This window comes from Triturus cristatus, chromosome 6 (genome assembly GCF_964204655.1).
Source record: "Triturus cristatus chromosome 6, aTriCri1.1, whole genome shotgun sequence".
In the NCBI taxonomy this organism is placed as follows: Eukaryota; Metazoa; Chordata; class Amphibia; order Caudata; family Salamandridae; genus Triturus; species Triturus cristatus.
Window position 1 is genome coordinate 144,415,791 of NC_140589.1, and position 16,042 is coordinate 144,431,832.

Genomic DNA, 16,042 nt, shown 5'->3' on the forward strand with positions numbered 1-16,042 from the left:
ATATATATTGTCACGATTCACATAAATAGAGTTTTATATATATATATATATATTCTGCTCTAAAGTTGTCCACCTGTAAGTAGCACTCGACCAGCAGCTTGATTTATGTGTAGGTAGGGACGGGGATCCGCTTGTAGGAGCCGCTCCGTAGTGGATTTGCCTGACGCGTTTCGAAGCTCCATATGCTTCTCTTCAGAGTCTTTAACGGAAACGGTGTGCACAACCGCTAACCCACTTCGCCATTTAACATATGACACACCCACCAATGGGAGGCTCAAATGAGACTGTGCATTATGGGAAGTGAAGTACGGAAAGCACATAATCAAGTCCTGTATGGACCCTGCAAGTGGGCCCGTCCTCGATCCTATGTACGGCTGCTGTTCCACGCGTCAGGCAAATCCACTACGGAGCGGCTCCTACAAGCGGATCCCCGTCCCTACCTACACATAAATCAAGCTGCTGGTCGAGTGCTACTTACAGGTGGACAACTTTGGAGCAGAATATATATATATAAATATATGTAACTCTAATTATGTGATATATAAATATAATATATATATATACTTATCTTAACAATATCTTAACAATATTTTGGTAGGGGATATTCTGGATGTGATCATTTTGTAGTACAATATTTAAAATGAAACCCCCAATATCTTCATATTAAATTAATTGAAAATAAAAGTCCATAAAAACAGTTTTAAGAGATAATTCTAAGTAAGTCTTAATATAATGAGTTCGCACAGCAATAAATCTTCTCACTCATAGCTCACCGCCTTCGCTGCAAGCAGGTTAACTTCACTGTCCTTCACATTTAACAGTCTCTGCGGAGCTAAGGGCAGGGCCACTGGATTTAAGCGAATTTGCAGCTGCCGCGTTTTCCACATATTTTTAGATTTGCCACATAATCCATCATCTGCTGCAAAATCTGCAGATTTTTAAAAAAGCATTTTGATTGTAGCACAAAGGGGTCAAACGTTATTAAAAGCAAGGCAACACACGAAGCGGAAGTCTCTTTGCAAGGGTTCACTTTTCCCCTTTATGTTGCTATATATGGGTGTTAAACTGGTACTAATGATGTAAAACCGTTGCCTAGACACTCTTAACCTGTGTAAAAATGACAAAATAGGGAAGTAATACTATGACAAAATGTGCTGCATTATGGTGCATAATTTTCCCTTTCTTGCTGTGTAATTTGGTTATCCCATGCTGCATAATTTCAGTGGTCCTGACTAAGGGACTTAGAATTGCCAAACGCAGTCTGCTGGTGCTGCACCACAAGCTCATTGTACCCCGGAATCCCCATTCAAGCCAGCTCCTCCTTATACCACCTCCTTAGGCTTCAGAAAGTGAAGAATCTCCTCACCGTAGGCCCCATGAAATACGGATCATTCCCTTTCCTTCCCACCTCAGTAAATTTCCAGGTACATCCAAGGTGGGGCAATACCTGCAAAGTGTTTGTGGGTGGCCATGGTATTTTGAAGGACCATCCCATCCGAGAAAGACCTTTTCCCCACCTTTAACATTTAATTTATGATGGAAATCTACCATACTGTAGGGCTTCCCACCATCATGACTGCAATTAGCAATCACAAAATGTCTCCAAAACCCATTCACTGAATAAGGATGTGGTATTTACTTTCACAAATTGCTTTTAGGGTGCAGTTAAGAAGCACTTCTGAAAAAGTTTTTATGAATCAGACCCTTATTAATTTTCCTCTATTCAGGTAGACTGGCGTACGAACAGGGCCGTAGCTTTAGAGTGGGTGTCTTGGGTGTGACACCGCCAAATAAGTGCTAATTGGGTCTGCTAATTAGCTCTAGGCCCCTGAGTCGGGTTTGCTAGGTCACTGTTCGCTTTTCTTGTTATACTGATTTCACTAGGAGGTTTTAACTTGTTCATTATATGGATCAGGTACTTAAATAGTGACCTGGTTAAATAGAAGTTACAAATAAGCTCCCATAGAAGTACTCCTTGAATGGATACAAATATGCTACTTTTTGAAATTCACAAACATTAGGAGTAGTAGGGTTCGAAAGCTGCACCTGTATCAGGTTTACAGGCATTCTGCTGGCAATCAACCAATCAAAAGGCGGTAAGAGGAATTATTGGAAATAGTCTGACTACTGGCACTCTCACGGGGTGGCATTCTAAACCATTGTTTTTCAGCTCCGTGAGCATGACTGCCGGCCTCTAAACTTTTCCAAAGTTTTGTATTAAAAAACAAACTCTCAAACCGGGGTGTTGCTTTCGAAAAATAAAAACTAATGACCTCACACCATGGGACCTTCTCCTGTGGTGTGGGGGTCATATTTTTTTTTTTTACTGTCCCTACCTACCAGGATATTAATGGCAGTGATGAACCATAAAAAAGCCATCTGACCGTCAAATCTAAATGACGCGGATGGTTCATCAGCAACCATATTAAAATTAGATTCACATCTGTGGGCGCAGGTATTAACACCGTTAATGGCTTCTATTGTCAAAGAAAATGAAATCAAATAGTCCTGGAAGGAGAGCATAATGGTGGCAATTTACAAAAAGGGTTCTTGCACAATTCTGAACAATTATCAAATGATAACACTGTTGGATATACTACGCAAAATATTTGTTAAGCGTCTTCTGCAAACCCTTGAAGAATGGGTAGAAGAAGAGGGTTTTCTACCAAACATGCATATAGGATTTAGGAGGGGGTATTCAGCAGTAGGTGAGTGCTAGACGCCGTTTCTCAGGACTCGCTTTTGACAACGCTGCTCTTTATGGGTATCTGATGGTTTCTTGATACACAAGGGACGCTGGAGAGACTACATTTTCTTGTCTCATGGATCGGGACTTTGATAAGTTCTTGGAAATATGATAAATATATACACTCATTAATAATTCGAATGTTGCTGTGGATCTTGGAACATTGTGAAATATTAGCCCTGAGGAAGTCTGTGGCTTACACCACAAAGAGACGAAACACGTGTTGGCGGCTAGGGCTGTTCCTGGAGAAGGTTTAAAGAAATAAAAAAAGATTAAGAAGGCTATTGGTGTTGATTCATTAAGAACTTTAACTGATTACTGTGGAATATGCTCAGGATATATCCTCTTTCTTTTGTCTAAATGGTGTAGAGTTTGTCTATACCTTCTGGTATATGGTGGGTGGCCGTTACCATATCCTTGGAGCAACCAGATTTCTTGAATTTTGATTACGTCACAACTCTGCGCAATTGATACCCAGCCATCCGTTCTTTGTAGTATTGCTATGCAATGAACTTATAGCTGGAAAATATGACTTTAAAAGAAACTAGCAGTGTATATCAGTATATAAAAATTAATAAATTGGAAGATACCACCAGGCCTATTCAAATTGATAATCCAACTTCATGAAGGGTCCTGGACTATAATTGAATGTGGGAATTACAAAGCCCTGTCAATGAAAACTAATCCATCCAATGGGCTAAGGCAAGGGTGTATTTTAGCCCTGCCTCTTTTCCATTTATATACAGCAGATGTTCTAAATGCCAGCCTTGCACGCTTACTTCCACAGAAATTGGGAAGAAAACTAATTTTGTCAATTGTTTTATGCTGATGATGCAGTCTTCCTAGATCTCACACCTGTTGGCCTTCAGAGGCAATTAGATGCCTTCTAGTCCTATTGTGAAGCAAATGATTTGATCAAAAACATATCCAAAATAAAATTAATGACATTCTCAAAGAAAACCAGTCTGAAGAAATACTTGAAGTGGTGGCTCAACGGAGACCAACTGGAAATAGTTAACAGGTATAGATATTTGAGCAATCTAGTTCTAAAAGATCTCAATGTTAAAGCCCATATTGACCTCCAGGAGCAAAGAGCAAAAGCAGCTGCGGGGCTTTAAAAAAGATGGACTGCGCAATGGGTTACGCTCCATTCGAAGTCTTGACATATCATTTCGAAAATTACAAATTTGTTGCAATACGGCTGTAAAACGTTTGTTGTGAAAAACATAACCCGTTTGCAAACCATAAAAATGAATATTTGGACAAGATGGCTTTGTCTCTCGAGTGGCTCGGCTAATAGTGCAATAAGGCTTGCGATGGAATTGGGGAGCATCAGATTAAAGTATTGGCAAAGAATTTTTTTATTATTGGTTCTGCTTGATTAATACGCCTGAAGGATCATTGAGGCACTTAATAAAATGCTATATACAGCCAAATAATTTAATCCCTTTGATAAGGAATTTCCATAATATCATAAAGTTCCTGGATACACCAACAATATCCAATTCAGGAGAAATTTTGACTCTCTGTAGAAAAAATTGTTAAAACGTTTGATCAAAGAGTAAACTATAAAAGAAAATAACATAACTGTTGCGTTTGTTGCTTACACATTACAAAGGAAATTTATAACTGTATTTAAAAGATACAAAAGCAAGAAACATTCGAATATATATGCCAAAGCTCAGAACAGGTCAAGTTCCGGGCTTTATAAAATGGAAAATAAATAATGCAAATAGCAAAAAGGAGAACTTGGACTTGGATTTTTTCCTCTGTTTTATACAATGCAATTGTCACTTTAACATCTGCTTGTAGTTTTCACTGCTTTTTGTCATGGTAGAAGGAGACTTCTATTGCCTATTTTTAGAGCTCTTCAGATACAATGTCTATGGGACTTAACTACAGCTGTAATGACGTGTTGTAATATTAGATTATGTTAAGTACATTTTTAGAAGTAGTAATGGAGAGCCTGGGCTGACTGTTGGAGGTCTTATGCAATGCACTAATAAATTAACTTGCTGCTAAATAAGCATGTAGCACTTTATAATGTTAAAGGATTTTATCTGCTTGGACTGCGTCTTATCAACCAGGCCTTAGTACATGGAACTGGTTTGCTGTTCCTGTTGTAACCTGTGCACATTGTCACTTTACTATGAAGGTAGAGGTGTGGTGCAGTGGCCAGAGCGGCTGACTCCGGAGCGTGAGGCTCACGGTTCGATCAACAGCAGCAGCTCACGTCAGTATCATGTGACTCTGGGCAATAGCTCACTTAATCTCCCTGGCAGCCCCCAGCATCTGGATATCCTTAGGGGTGATAAATTTGTACTTTACAAATGTGGAACTATGGGGTCAGTAGGATGGCGGGATGACCTCCACCGCCAGACAGGCGATGGTGGTCCTTCCGCCATCTGAGTCCCATTTCCCCCGCCACATTAGGGTGGCGGGTGGAATAGCTGTGCGACCGCGGCGGTCGCAAAGACCGCCCTCCACACTTCCGCCACAGGCAATCGTCACGATTGCCTGGCGGAGCAGTCAGCATGTGTAAAATGGTGGTGGTGCCTAGGAGGCACGGCACGCCAGATTACAATGCTGGCGTCAGCCAGCCTTTCCATGGCGGTGGAACCGCCATGGAAAGGCTGGAGGAGGCTGGGTTTGGGGGCCTGTTGCTGGCCCCTATGGTACCCCCCTGCATTTCCCTGCACAAAGTGGCAGGCACCGCGTGGTGCTGCCACGTAGTACAGGGAAAGGCACTTTGTGTCCATTTCACATTGCAAACGGTGCTGCAGCCAGCAGCACCGTCCGCATTGTGAAATTGCTGGATGTGACCGCCACGGTGGCGGTCACATCGTGATTAGGGGTGCGGGACCACCACCTTACAGGCAGGCAGTCCCGATTCCGCTACGATGGCAGGCGTACTCAAGTCCGCTGCCATCGTAAATGGCCCCTTTATGTTTGCATTTTGCATTGATCTTGTCGACCCAAGAGGAACATTTCAGGTAATGATAAGGAATTTACGAAGAGAATGCTGTATTGATAGGCGGACTGTGAATTCCATATTTGTTTTTAATATGAACTACAGCTGCTAAATAAATATGAAAGGATGATAAGTCTTTTTGTATTTTATTGTTTTTGGTTGTTTCTATTTTCTATATTCGGCACGTACTAGTGGTGTCGCATAAATTCCTACTATGCTTACTAGTCCTGAGAGAAGATAATTCAGACTAGTTATGGGTTGTGGTGAAGAATATGCTATTTATTTTTAATCTAAAGTGGTTTATATTGGCTGACTGGTAAAACAAAGAGAGTTTTATATATGTTTTAACTGAAGGAATTAACTGAATGTTTAGACGGGATGCTAATTTCATGATAACGTTTTTGGCATTACTTTTTTTTTTTTTTTTTTTGAAACCGTTTATTGCAGTTTGAAAAAGTTACAGGTATGGGCCTACAACCACCCGGCCGGCCGCTAGAGTGACAAAAGCATATTACATACATACAGTAAGAGTCTCTTGGCGGTGCAGATTGGGGAAGCAGGAGACATCAATAGCGCAGGCCGCATAACTCCAAGCCCACAATACGGTTTCCTTTTATCAAAACAAAACAACACAAAAAACCACACCCGCAAGGCAACCCGCAATCCAAAATGACGGCACGAGCTCCGTAAGTGGGGGATCCCAACCAGCAGCAAAACTCTGAAGAGGGGAATGGGAGTAGATCAGGGACTGGGGAACCGCGTGCCCACGGCTGAGGGGGGGGGGGTCAGCTAGGGAGACGGAGCTGGCGAGGCAGCCGGTAGCAGTGGCGGCTCACAAATACCCCCGCGGTAGGCGTTCCAGGGGCCCCAGATTTTCACCCATGCCCCAGGCTTACCCCTCGCCACATACTTTTTGGCATTACTTTAATGTTTTTAGTATCATTTTTTGGGTTATGATTGTGTGCCGTTTTGAACAAACTCAAACAATAATCTTGAAACCTGAAACTTAAAGCACTCTAAGTAGGGCAGGTGGTCTGATGGCTTATCTCCGATGGCCCCTACTCCATTGGGCATTTGAAAGAAGTTTTACAACGATGGAGTAAATTTGACTATGTCAGCGTAAAGCTTGCATTCTGCCCAACTCAAAATCAGGGGGGCGGACCTTTCGTTTGGCGGGCAGGGCAGTCTGTTGTCATTGCATTAGAGTACCTGTCCGCTAACCTTTAAGTCAGCACCAGAGACCCACCTAATACAAATCAGTACTGACCCTTCTCCTCATGGTGACACTCCACCCCGAACATCAGTCACCTCACCCCCTCACACTGCAGCCCACTGCTTTTTTAGTTGGGAAATTTGAGATACACATGCCCCAAATCTCACCGACTAACTACGTCCCGGTGTATGAAGCTGTCAATTCTAGTGCTAAACCTTGCATTGGGTTTGCAAAGTTTCTCCTACATACTGTTTTGGTTTTATATTAAAATAAAACCTTCTGAAGTGGCTTTCGGGCGACATGTTGATGCTACAGGAAACAAAAATATTAATAAATACATACACTAAATCAAGGGGTAGTTGATTTGTGATTTGACCAATAAATGAAGTGCCATTTTAATCGCTGTGTCACTTATACGCAGTCCATAGACAGTTATGAGTAAATGCTTAAACCTAACAGGCCCAGTTTACAACGGTAATCTTACACCTTTGTGTAAGTTTATTTCTTTTTGGTATTCACAAATGTAAACTTAGACCAAAATTCCAACTTTATTACTTTTCGGTATTCCCAACGGTAAGTTACTACAAGTAAAGTTAGACTTTTGGTCTAAGTTTGCCTTTGTGAATACCAAAAAGTAGTCAACTTACACAAAAGCGTAAGTTTACCTTTGTGAATCGGGCCTCACGTGTAGAATCTGAGGACCTGTGTCTTTACACAGCAGTGTCGGTACACGCTGTATAAAGACAATCAGTCATTCTCTTCTCCACAGGAATCCATAAGGAGGTTAAATGTGTTTGTTCTGCGAAAATTCTTATCAGGTACCTTCACGACGCAAGTCCCTTGCACAAGATCAGATCAAAGTAACAGATTAGCCACACACGCGAAAGATTGTTGTTATCAGGTCATCATAACTGATACAGCATCAAACTCTGACCGCGAACGGAGATAGCAAGAACACGCGGTCCGGGTGTGGTATGAGAGCTGTGGTCAGCGACAAGATTTGGCTCACGTTAAGGTGACCACCTCCAGTGTCACCTTAAGGTCTTGGGAAGCCCTAGGCAGGGGACCAATGTAAACAACACGTTTGCATTTTATCACCCATTACATGACAATTCATGCCTCCGGTGATGCCAGACAAAATGAACAGGGTCCCATCAGTTGACATATGTCCTGCCCAGACTCCAAACTCCTGATGGCGGCACTGGGTGGAGAGACTTAGGGGCATATTATCAAGAAACGGCGTTAAAAATATCGCCGCTTTAGAGGCTGAAAAGTGCTGTTAAAGCGGCGATAATGGGCTTGATAATATGTCCTAGAGAATTCCAATAGAAGCCCATGTTCTGGTGTCAACATGGGCTTCTATTGGAATTCTCACGGGCATATTATCAAGCCCACTATCGCCGCTTTAGATGCAGTGTTCTGCCGCTAAAGCGGCGATATTTTTAACGCCATTCTTGATAATATGCCCATATGTCCGGGGAGAGGTAGGCTTAGGGAGAGAAGTTTAGTGAGAAAATAGACAGAGATCAAATAGAGATAAAGTTCACCTTCACAAGGGGGCCTCTTGGAAGGTGGGTGCCCTGGGCATTTTCACACTTTGCCCATGTCTTAAAAACTTCTGAGTCCATCTCACTCCAGGTCATCACAGGCACCGCTGCCAGCCCTAGATTTGTAACCTACCGATCACTGCTATCAGCTGTGTTAGTTTGATTAGTTCAATGGAAGCAAACCAAGACTACAACGCCCAGAATGCAATAGGCAGTAAGAGAAAACTCCAGGATTAGTAACAGTGTCCTTGACGACATCGAGTGATGGCATCGAACGACCTAACTCCATGAGTCGCAGCTTCTGTCTGTCGTCCCTGCGTGTAGTGCCAGCTGAACTGGTGGTCAACGACCTCTGCTTTCAGCCACTTCCTTCTTGGTGCAGTGAGTTGCTGGCAAATGACCACTTGGAAAAGTGCATCTACTATCAGAGCAGCAGCAAACGGCGATAAGAGATAAGGATAGTCCCTTTTTGGAGGCGCAATGCAGTGGTTTATGGTTGATGGATCATAAGAAAAGAATGGGCGCCAACGCTCGCGCCCCCGCCCGCCGTCCGCGCGCTGAGGAAACTGCCAGAGTGACGGGATGCTTGGAGGCTCAATCAGATGCTGTTACAGTGAGGCTCCTTCAATGGCGGAATTTCAACTTTAATGCTACATAAAAAGACATGATGCTTATTCTCGTTTTTATTCATGTTTTTAATTCAGTTCTTAGTTTTATTCTTATTATAATATTAATAACAGTAGTGGTAATGATAATAAAATTAACGATGATGATAATAATAGATTTATAGACTGTAAATAACAGAGATGACTTCCAACGGGAGCAAAGCCAGAGTTCTCTGTGATGTCACTCAGAACCCCACGGTGAAAAACATCCCCTTTATTCGGAGTCACCCATCTTTAGATTTGTGACATATAGACCCTCCGCGCCATCTTCGCCCGCCGTCATCAGCGAGGCAGGAGCAGAAGAGTCCTGCAGGGGCCACACACATCCCAGTGTCACCTGTGTTTGCTTCCTGACCCATATTGAACCTGGTGCCCTGACACCCACTCCTCAACGGCGTAACGAAACTTGAGGGGGCCCCCCTGCTAAGTACATAGAGGAGCCCCCCATGCTCCGCACCCAGTCAGGAGCAATCCGCCGCCACCCATGCTCAGTGCTGTGGGGGCTGCGGGGGCTATTGTTACGCTACTGTCACTCCTAGGATCCTCTTATCGCCCTCCCATCACCCCCCCCCCCACCCTGCAACATCATTCTCAGCATTACCCTTCTTTTTGCCTCCCAAATATTACAAAAAACACACCTGATGTCCTGCCACCCACCACACTACCTGTTGCATTGACCCTCCCCTTCCCCACATTAAAACACCTGGTGTCCTACCACCCACCCAGACCACCCCCCTCTCCAAATCCTCTCCCTCCCCCAGTTAAGGAAAACATACCTAGCCTCCTGCCACCTACCCCAGCCACCCTCTGCATTTGCCCTATTCCTCACCTTAAATTGAAAAAACTGTTGTCCTGCAACCCACCCCACCACCCTCTCCTCAATCCATCCCTTTTCTACACCGACCTGTATGAGAAATAACACCTTGTCCCCTGTCACCCATCACCACCACCTTCAGTGCCTTTCCTCCCCATCAAAACACACAGCCACTGCCACACTGTCATAGCAGTGAACAACCAGATGTAGAATATGGCATCTGTGTGTATGGCTCTCTGTAAGAGCCATGCAATATTATTTTTCTTACACGTGGAAGCCAGCTTTTGGCCTAGTTTCTTAATATGGCCACGGAACTCCTCTGAGACTTCTAATATTGTCTAATGTGCGGCTGGGGTACTTTATCCCATATATAATATATGGAAGCTTGCAACCCCTGTATGAAAACCGGTCTATAATGTCTTTATTACAGTCTGGTTGGGATATCTCTAGTCACTTGTAATAAGTAATTACAGTTAAGTTACGACATCATAATGCCTGCAGCCAGAGCCAGCTGCCAAAGCGAAATGCGGGTTACAGAGCATCATGACAGCTGCAACTAATACTAGTGTTATTGGTACATTTTCTGGTAACTCCATACCACCAAAGTTAAGGTTGCTTTCCTTAAAAGTAGGCAAAAAACACAGAAGTGAGCAGCCATGTTTCAGATGGTTTCCGTAGCTACACAATACAGCCACACTTCAAGTGGGATTTTCGGTTGTCTTGCTAAGGACTGTGTTAATGCCTTCCAATTTCTGCATGTTAACTCTGTTTCCCATTGTAAAGTGTGCAACTCTTGAACCCAAACAGTGCCTAATTTGTGCCGGTGTTTGACAGCATTCATTAAGTACACTTATTTCTTAACGCTGGCACATATTTCCAATAGTCTAGCACATGGTGGCTACAATAAATTAAAGAACTCAAATTCATCAGAATAGGAAATATGGGGTTCCAAATCTAAACAAAGCATATTAATATTTTGGAAAAACAATGGGGCATATTTACTTTATTTTGGTGTAGGGCATTGCCGCAAGCCTTCTAGCTATGCTGCCCTATGTCGAAAGTAAAAGGCAGTAATGAGCTATATCTACAAGATACGGTGCATTCCTGTCCTTTCTGCCAGCGCCGGCTCACAAACTGCAGCCGAGCGCAGACGCAGGCACCCTTGCACCTTGGTGCAACGGTGTTTGTGTTGTTGGCATCATTATTTTTATGCAGGAAGGTAATCTCCCGACACAAAAACAATCAAAGGAGGCGTTTCCATGTTCTATCTGTGCTGAAGAATGCAGCACATGTGGAAAGAGGAAACAACGAGGATAAATGTAAATATTTCTCCTCTTTACGCCTGATTTGGGAAGGCGTTAGTTTTGGCGCTGCTTCAGATTTACTCTACGCTGTACATTTTGGGCATTGTCAAAAACCATGGGTGTTGCATGGAAACACCCACAGCAACACCCATGGAATGCCCCTTCCACGCAGAGTAAGTATTGCCTTACTCCAAATTTACAAGGCCATGGAAAGCCACGCAGGGTGGCTTTGCGTGGCCTTGTAAATATGCCGGACACCAGTGTCACTTTTTTAGACACCCCAGTGGTGCAGTGCGCTGGCCCATATTTGCACGGCCGCTCAAATTTACCCTGCATGGTTTTTCAAGGCCTTGTAAATATAGCCCTTTTTCTTGCATCACTCTGCGTGATAGGGGCGTACCTTCGGTGTTGCTGTGTGTGTTGCGCAGCACCCATGAATCTGACACATTCCCAGATTTACAAGGGGAGGCGTAAAAGTGGCACAATGAGGAGAAATACTTTATTTCTCAATGTATGTTTGCTCTTTACATGTGTGCTGCATTCTGAGGCACACATGGAAGGAGGAAAATGCCATCAATTATTGTTTTTGTGCAGGAAGGTGTCCTTTCCTGCACAAAAACAATAATCCCTGCAACGCAGGCATCCTTGCACCGTGGTGCAAGGGTGCCTGCGTTAGCGCTAGCAAGCCTATTGTACGCCAGTGTAGCGGAAAGCTCAGGGATGCGTCGTATTGTTGTAAGAAGGAGGCATCCCTGCACTTTCCTTATGACGCAGCCTGGCGCAGCAAGATGGCTTGCAGCGCTGTGCTGCATCATTATCTTGTAAATATGCCCCATGGACTGCAGCAGGAGCATTGCAAATGTGCCTCAATGTATTACTTTTTATTGTCTGATTACCTACTAATTCCCAGAGGTCTGGAGTTCTTTTGTCATCCTTTCACATTGGTGTGGCCACTAAATGGACCAGGAGCTAGTCATTCTATATTTCTGAGTATCACAGTTCACAGGCCCACAAGAATAGCAGGAGTCACACAATGTGTATTACCCAGAGCTTAATTTGAGCAGGTGATTTCCGGTGCTCAGCACTGGCACTTAATTGTCAACAACTGCACTTGTGACAGTCTGCCACAAGGTGGCGCTATATAGCTAATTTAGAGATGACCACAACAACAGTTACTCCAATATACATTAGAAATGACTGTTATCTGCCTCCCGAGCCATTCTTTTAAATTTGGGGGCCTGAAATAGTGTGAATTGTCACTCTTGAAGGAGTGTGCGGGTTAGTAGTGGTGTTGTTACTATCATTGGCAGCATGGCATGGGCAATGTGTGGCGAAACCTGTGGTGGCCTCCTGACGAGAGTCAGAGCACTTATTTTTTTTTTCCACAACCTACGCACTAATAATACATTCTCCTGTCCAGTAATGTCCGAACAACTGAGTTCATGCTCAGGAGTGTCGAGGCCTTGGGTGTTGCTACGTAACACCTGCAATTTGTCACTTTAAAATCATCCTCAAATGCTGCCTCGAACAGATGCTATTTAGACTAAATGAAAATAAAAACGAAAACAGTACCATTTTGTACATAGACTTTTTAGTTCATTTCTGATCCTACCTTTGCTCCTTCTGAGGAGCGGTGGCACGGACGGTGCCAGGAGTACAAAGAGGCAAGTCATGGGTAGCAAGGGCTACCCCCGGCAATATGGCCTGGTACTACCTATATCCCCTCCTCCATTGTTCAGCCCCACAGAATATCAGGGCCCGTTCACCGTGAGGGTACTCCCCCCCCCCCAGTTACCCCCATACGCCCTGTATACTATCTCCATCGGGGGCCCTTGCAGTTCGGCGCCCTTTACTGGCGCCATTGTGCACATGCGGGATGGCCAACAGCCTAGGAAAAGCAAAAAGAAAAGGAACAAATATTATCCAAAGACCCCCTAAGGAGGTCGCACAATAAGGCTGGGGAGCGCGGAAGGCAACAGAGGAAGATTCCTCTGCTCCCCAGCCTTTTATTAGTGGCGAGTGCTCGCCCCTCAAGAGGGGTGGGCCCTGGCAACTTCCATGACCCGGAAGTGAAACTTTCACTTCGGGCCGGTGTCGTCGCGGCCGGCAGGTCCGATGCCGGCCCCGCCTTACTATCAGCCTGTTTCCAGTCATCACTAGCGCGCGCTATCATTTATATAACAGCGGAAGTCTATTCCACAAGTGTTCTCATGGGGCTGTTGTCTTTCTTTCAGGCTGAGACAGGATACGCGGGAGAGGATGGATTCACAGCCCTGCAGTGCTCCCCTCAGGTAGGCTAGCCCTATTACCTCCTTATCCCGACTTCCGTTGAACTCTGACCTTAGAATAAGCAGGTCTGTATCCCTGATTTAAACCAATAGGGTGTCCAACCCAGCAGTCTAATGTTCGTAAGAGAGTTGATTTAAAACATCTGAACTAGTACCTTAGAACATAAGCATACCGTAGCATACTAGTCTTCATCACATGACTTACCCCAGATTCCCAAGTTCATGGCTCTTGAAGAAAAGCAAGAGGGAGGGTTGATGAGTGGCAACATGTCAACTAAACAAGACTTCCTGAAGAAAACACCAAGGGGTAGATTTTCATACATTTTGGGCTGGGTTAGCATCACAAAAGTGACGTTCACAGCACAAATGTATTTTGTTGGGGTGTCTACTTTCTAGCGCAAAACTTATTTTGCGCTGGAAAGTACCCTAAAAGTAGCACAAAGCAGCGCGAAGCACTGCCTTGCATTACTTAGCACCAAGGGGGCGATACATGGGTGGTACACGGGCGTTCCCATGCAACCACCTATGCCTTTTGATACAGGGCTTAGATGCAAAAGTTAACGTCACTTCAAAGGAGGCGCTAATAGGAGAGATGTTTTTATTTCTCCTTTCTTTCCCGACTTTGCATTCGTGCTGCACAGTGCAGCACACAGACAAAGTTGGAAAGGTTTTTAAATGTGTCTAGGCAAGGTATTTTGTATAGGAAGGATTCCCTTCCCGTACAGAACCTATGCTAGAATCATGCACGCACCCTAGCTCTATGGCGCTAAGGTCTGCGCTTGGCGCACAACAGCTGAAATCAGTGCTGGCGCAAGGGAAAGGGGAGAAGAGAGCCATATCTCTGTAGATATGGTGCTCTACTTTTCCCACCCTGTCACGTGGCATCGCCTTTTTGGGTGCTGTGCTGCATGTATTTTTTGAAAATCTGTCCCTAAAAATGTTAACTTTGAATTCAGAAAATGGAACAGCAACAAGTGTGACAAGCATTGACAAAGACAATTATTTTCAAGCTTCAGTGTGGCTTCAGTGTAGCTGTTATTGATTAGGAGAGTGTAAAGGAAAGAAACATACAAATTCCATACAATTTATTTATTTTTATTTTATGTATAAAGTTTTGTATAGCGTGAACATGACCCAGGCGGGTATCAGAGTTCTTCACAATTAGGATAGGTAGGATATAAGAGTGGGAAAAGAACAAGTAATAGAAATATGCGGTGGTACGTTATACACTTATGGTATAGCACCTGCCGCAGGCTTCTGAGCAGAGCTTTGGGCACTGGCACTCATTCTTTTACAAATTAAGCACTGCCGCTAGAGCACGGATGGAATCAGTGCAAGATTCTCTCACACACAACAGCAAGGTAATCATCCTCCTACATGCCCCCAATTCTATATATACACACACACACACACATACACATATTCCCCACCTCCTTAGACCAGCAATAGTGTAGAGGGCACCTGGAGTTTGGTGCCACAAATTAAGGTGGTTTCTTCTCCTCTTCTCTGGTCCGCATGAGATCACTGTAATTAAATATGTTCTTTCTTTGTTCATCCTCCCTTCCATGAGGCTGCCCAAAAGCATACAAACAAATATTATTATTTTTTCCACAGGATCATCCATATTTACTAACAGCCAAAAATTGGGACTACAGACCGGCTGCTGATCCGCCTAAAAAAGAAAAGAAACCATCCCTGGCCCAGGTATAAAATAGGCCTATTCCCTAGGAAATCTTTAACAGCTAAACAATGTTCACTCTTTTTGGAACTTTCCTAAACTATTATTTCTGTCTGACCAGGGCGTTAACAGTGCTTAATGCTCTTTGTAGAGGTGGTTAGAAGCAAATATGAAGAAGCACAGAAGGAGAGGGCGCATAATGAGGGAAAGGGCAATTTACAGCTGTCAATGCCCAACAGAAGGTGTGCAATATGGTGCCAAAGACGCCAAGAGGAGAATTGTATGTGGGTGGTAGAGGTAACCCTTTGAGTGGGTTGGGCAGCAGGTTAACCCTTAGCATTTTGCAGAGTGGGATCAGTCCAGTACCCTGGTTGCAGCATTCAGTTCCAGAAATGGAAAACAAGTTTACTCTGGCATCTCATAAATTGGCTACAGCAGAAAGTGGTTGGAGGCATGAGAGGTAGAGTCATGAGAGATAGAGTTATGAGAGGCGGTGCCTTGAGGAGCAGAATCAATGACAGCCTATGTGCTATTTGTTTACAAACTCTGCCCCCAAAGAAAGTGGCAACAAGAAAAAATGTACCAGTCTGTGGCATGGCCTAAGAGGAGTAACTAAGAATTATTTATAAGAGGTGTGTCTGTAACTAAGAGCATGTCCTCCTCATCCTGGTCCTTCTACTCCTCAACCCATCTGGCCGTGGTCCCTCTGTCCCCAGTTCTTCGTCCCCCTTCTAATCCTCCTCTGCCTGGTACAGGTCTTCCTTCTCACCATCCTCATCTGCATCTTGGTTCTCACTATCCTGGTCCTGCTTCTTC

The 16,042-nt window shown here is 44.1% G+C and overlaps 1 protein-coding gene across 1 annotated transcript in view; it reads left to right on the top strand.

Annotated features, from left to right (window-relative positions):
* PLB1 (phospholipase B1) overlaps positions 1 to 16,042 on the top strand; it is a 440,448-nt gene that overhangs the window by 124,125 nt on the left and 300,281 nt on the right. The window contains exons 14-15 of the mRNA XM_085610369.1: positions 13,495 to 13,551; positions 15,163 to 15,252. Of these exons, the coding sequence (XP_085466495.1) occupies positions 13,495 to 13,551; positions 15,163 to 15,252 (147 nt within the window). The remainder of the gene's footprint in view (positions 1 to 13,494; positions 13,552 to 15,162; positions 15,253 to 16,042) is intronic.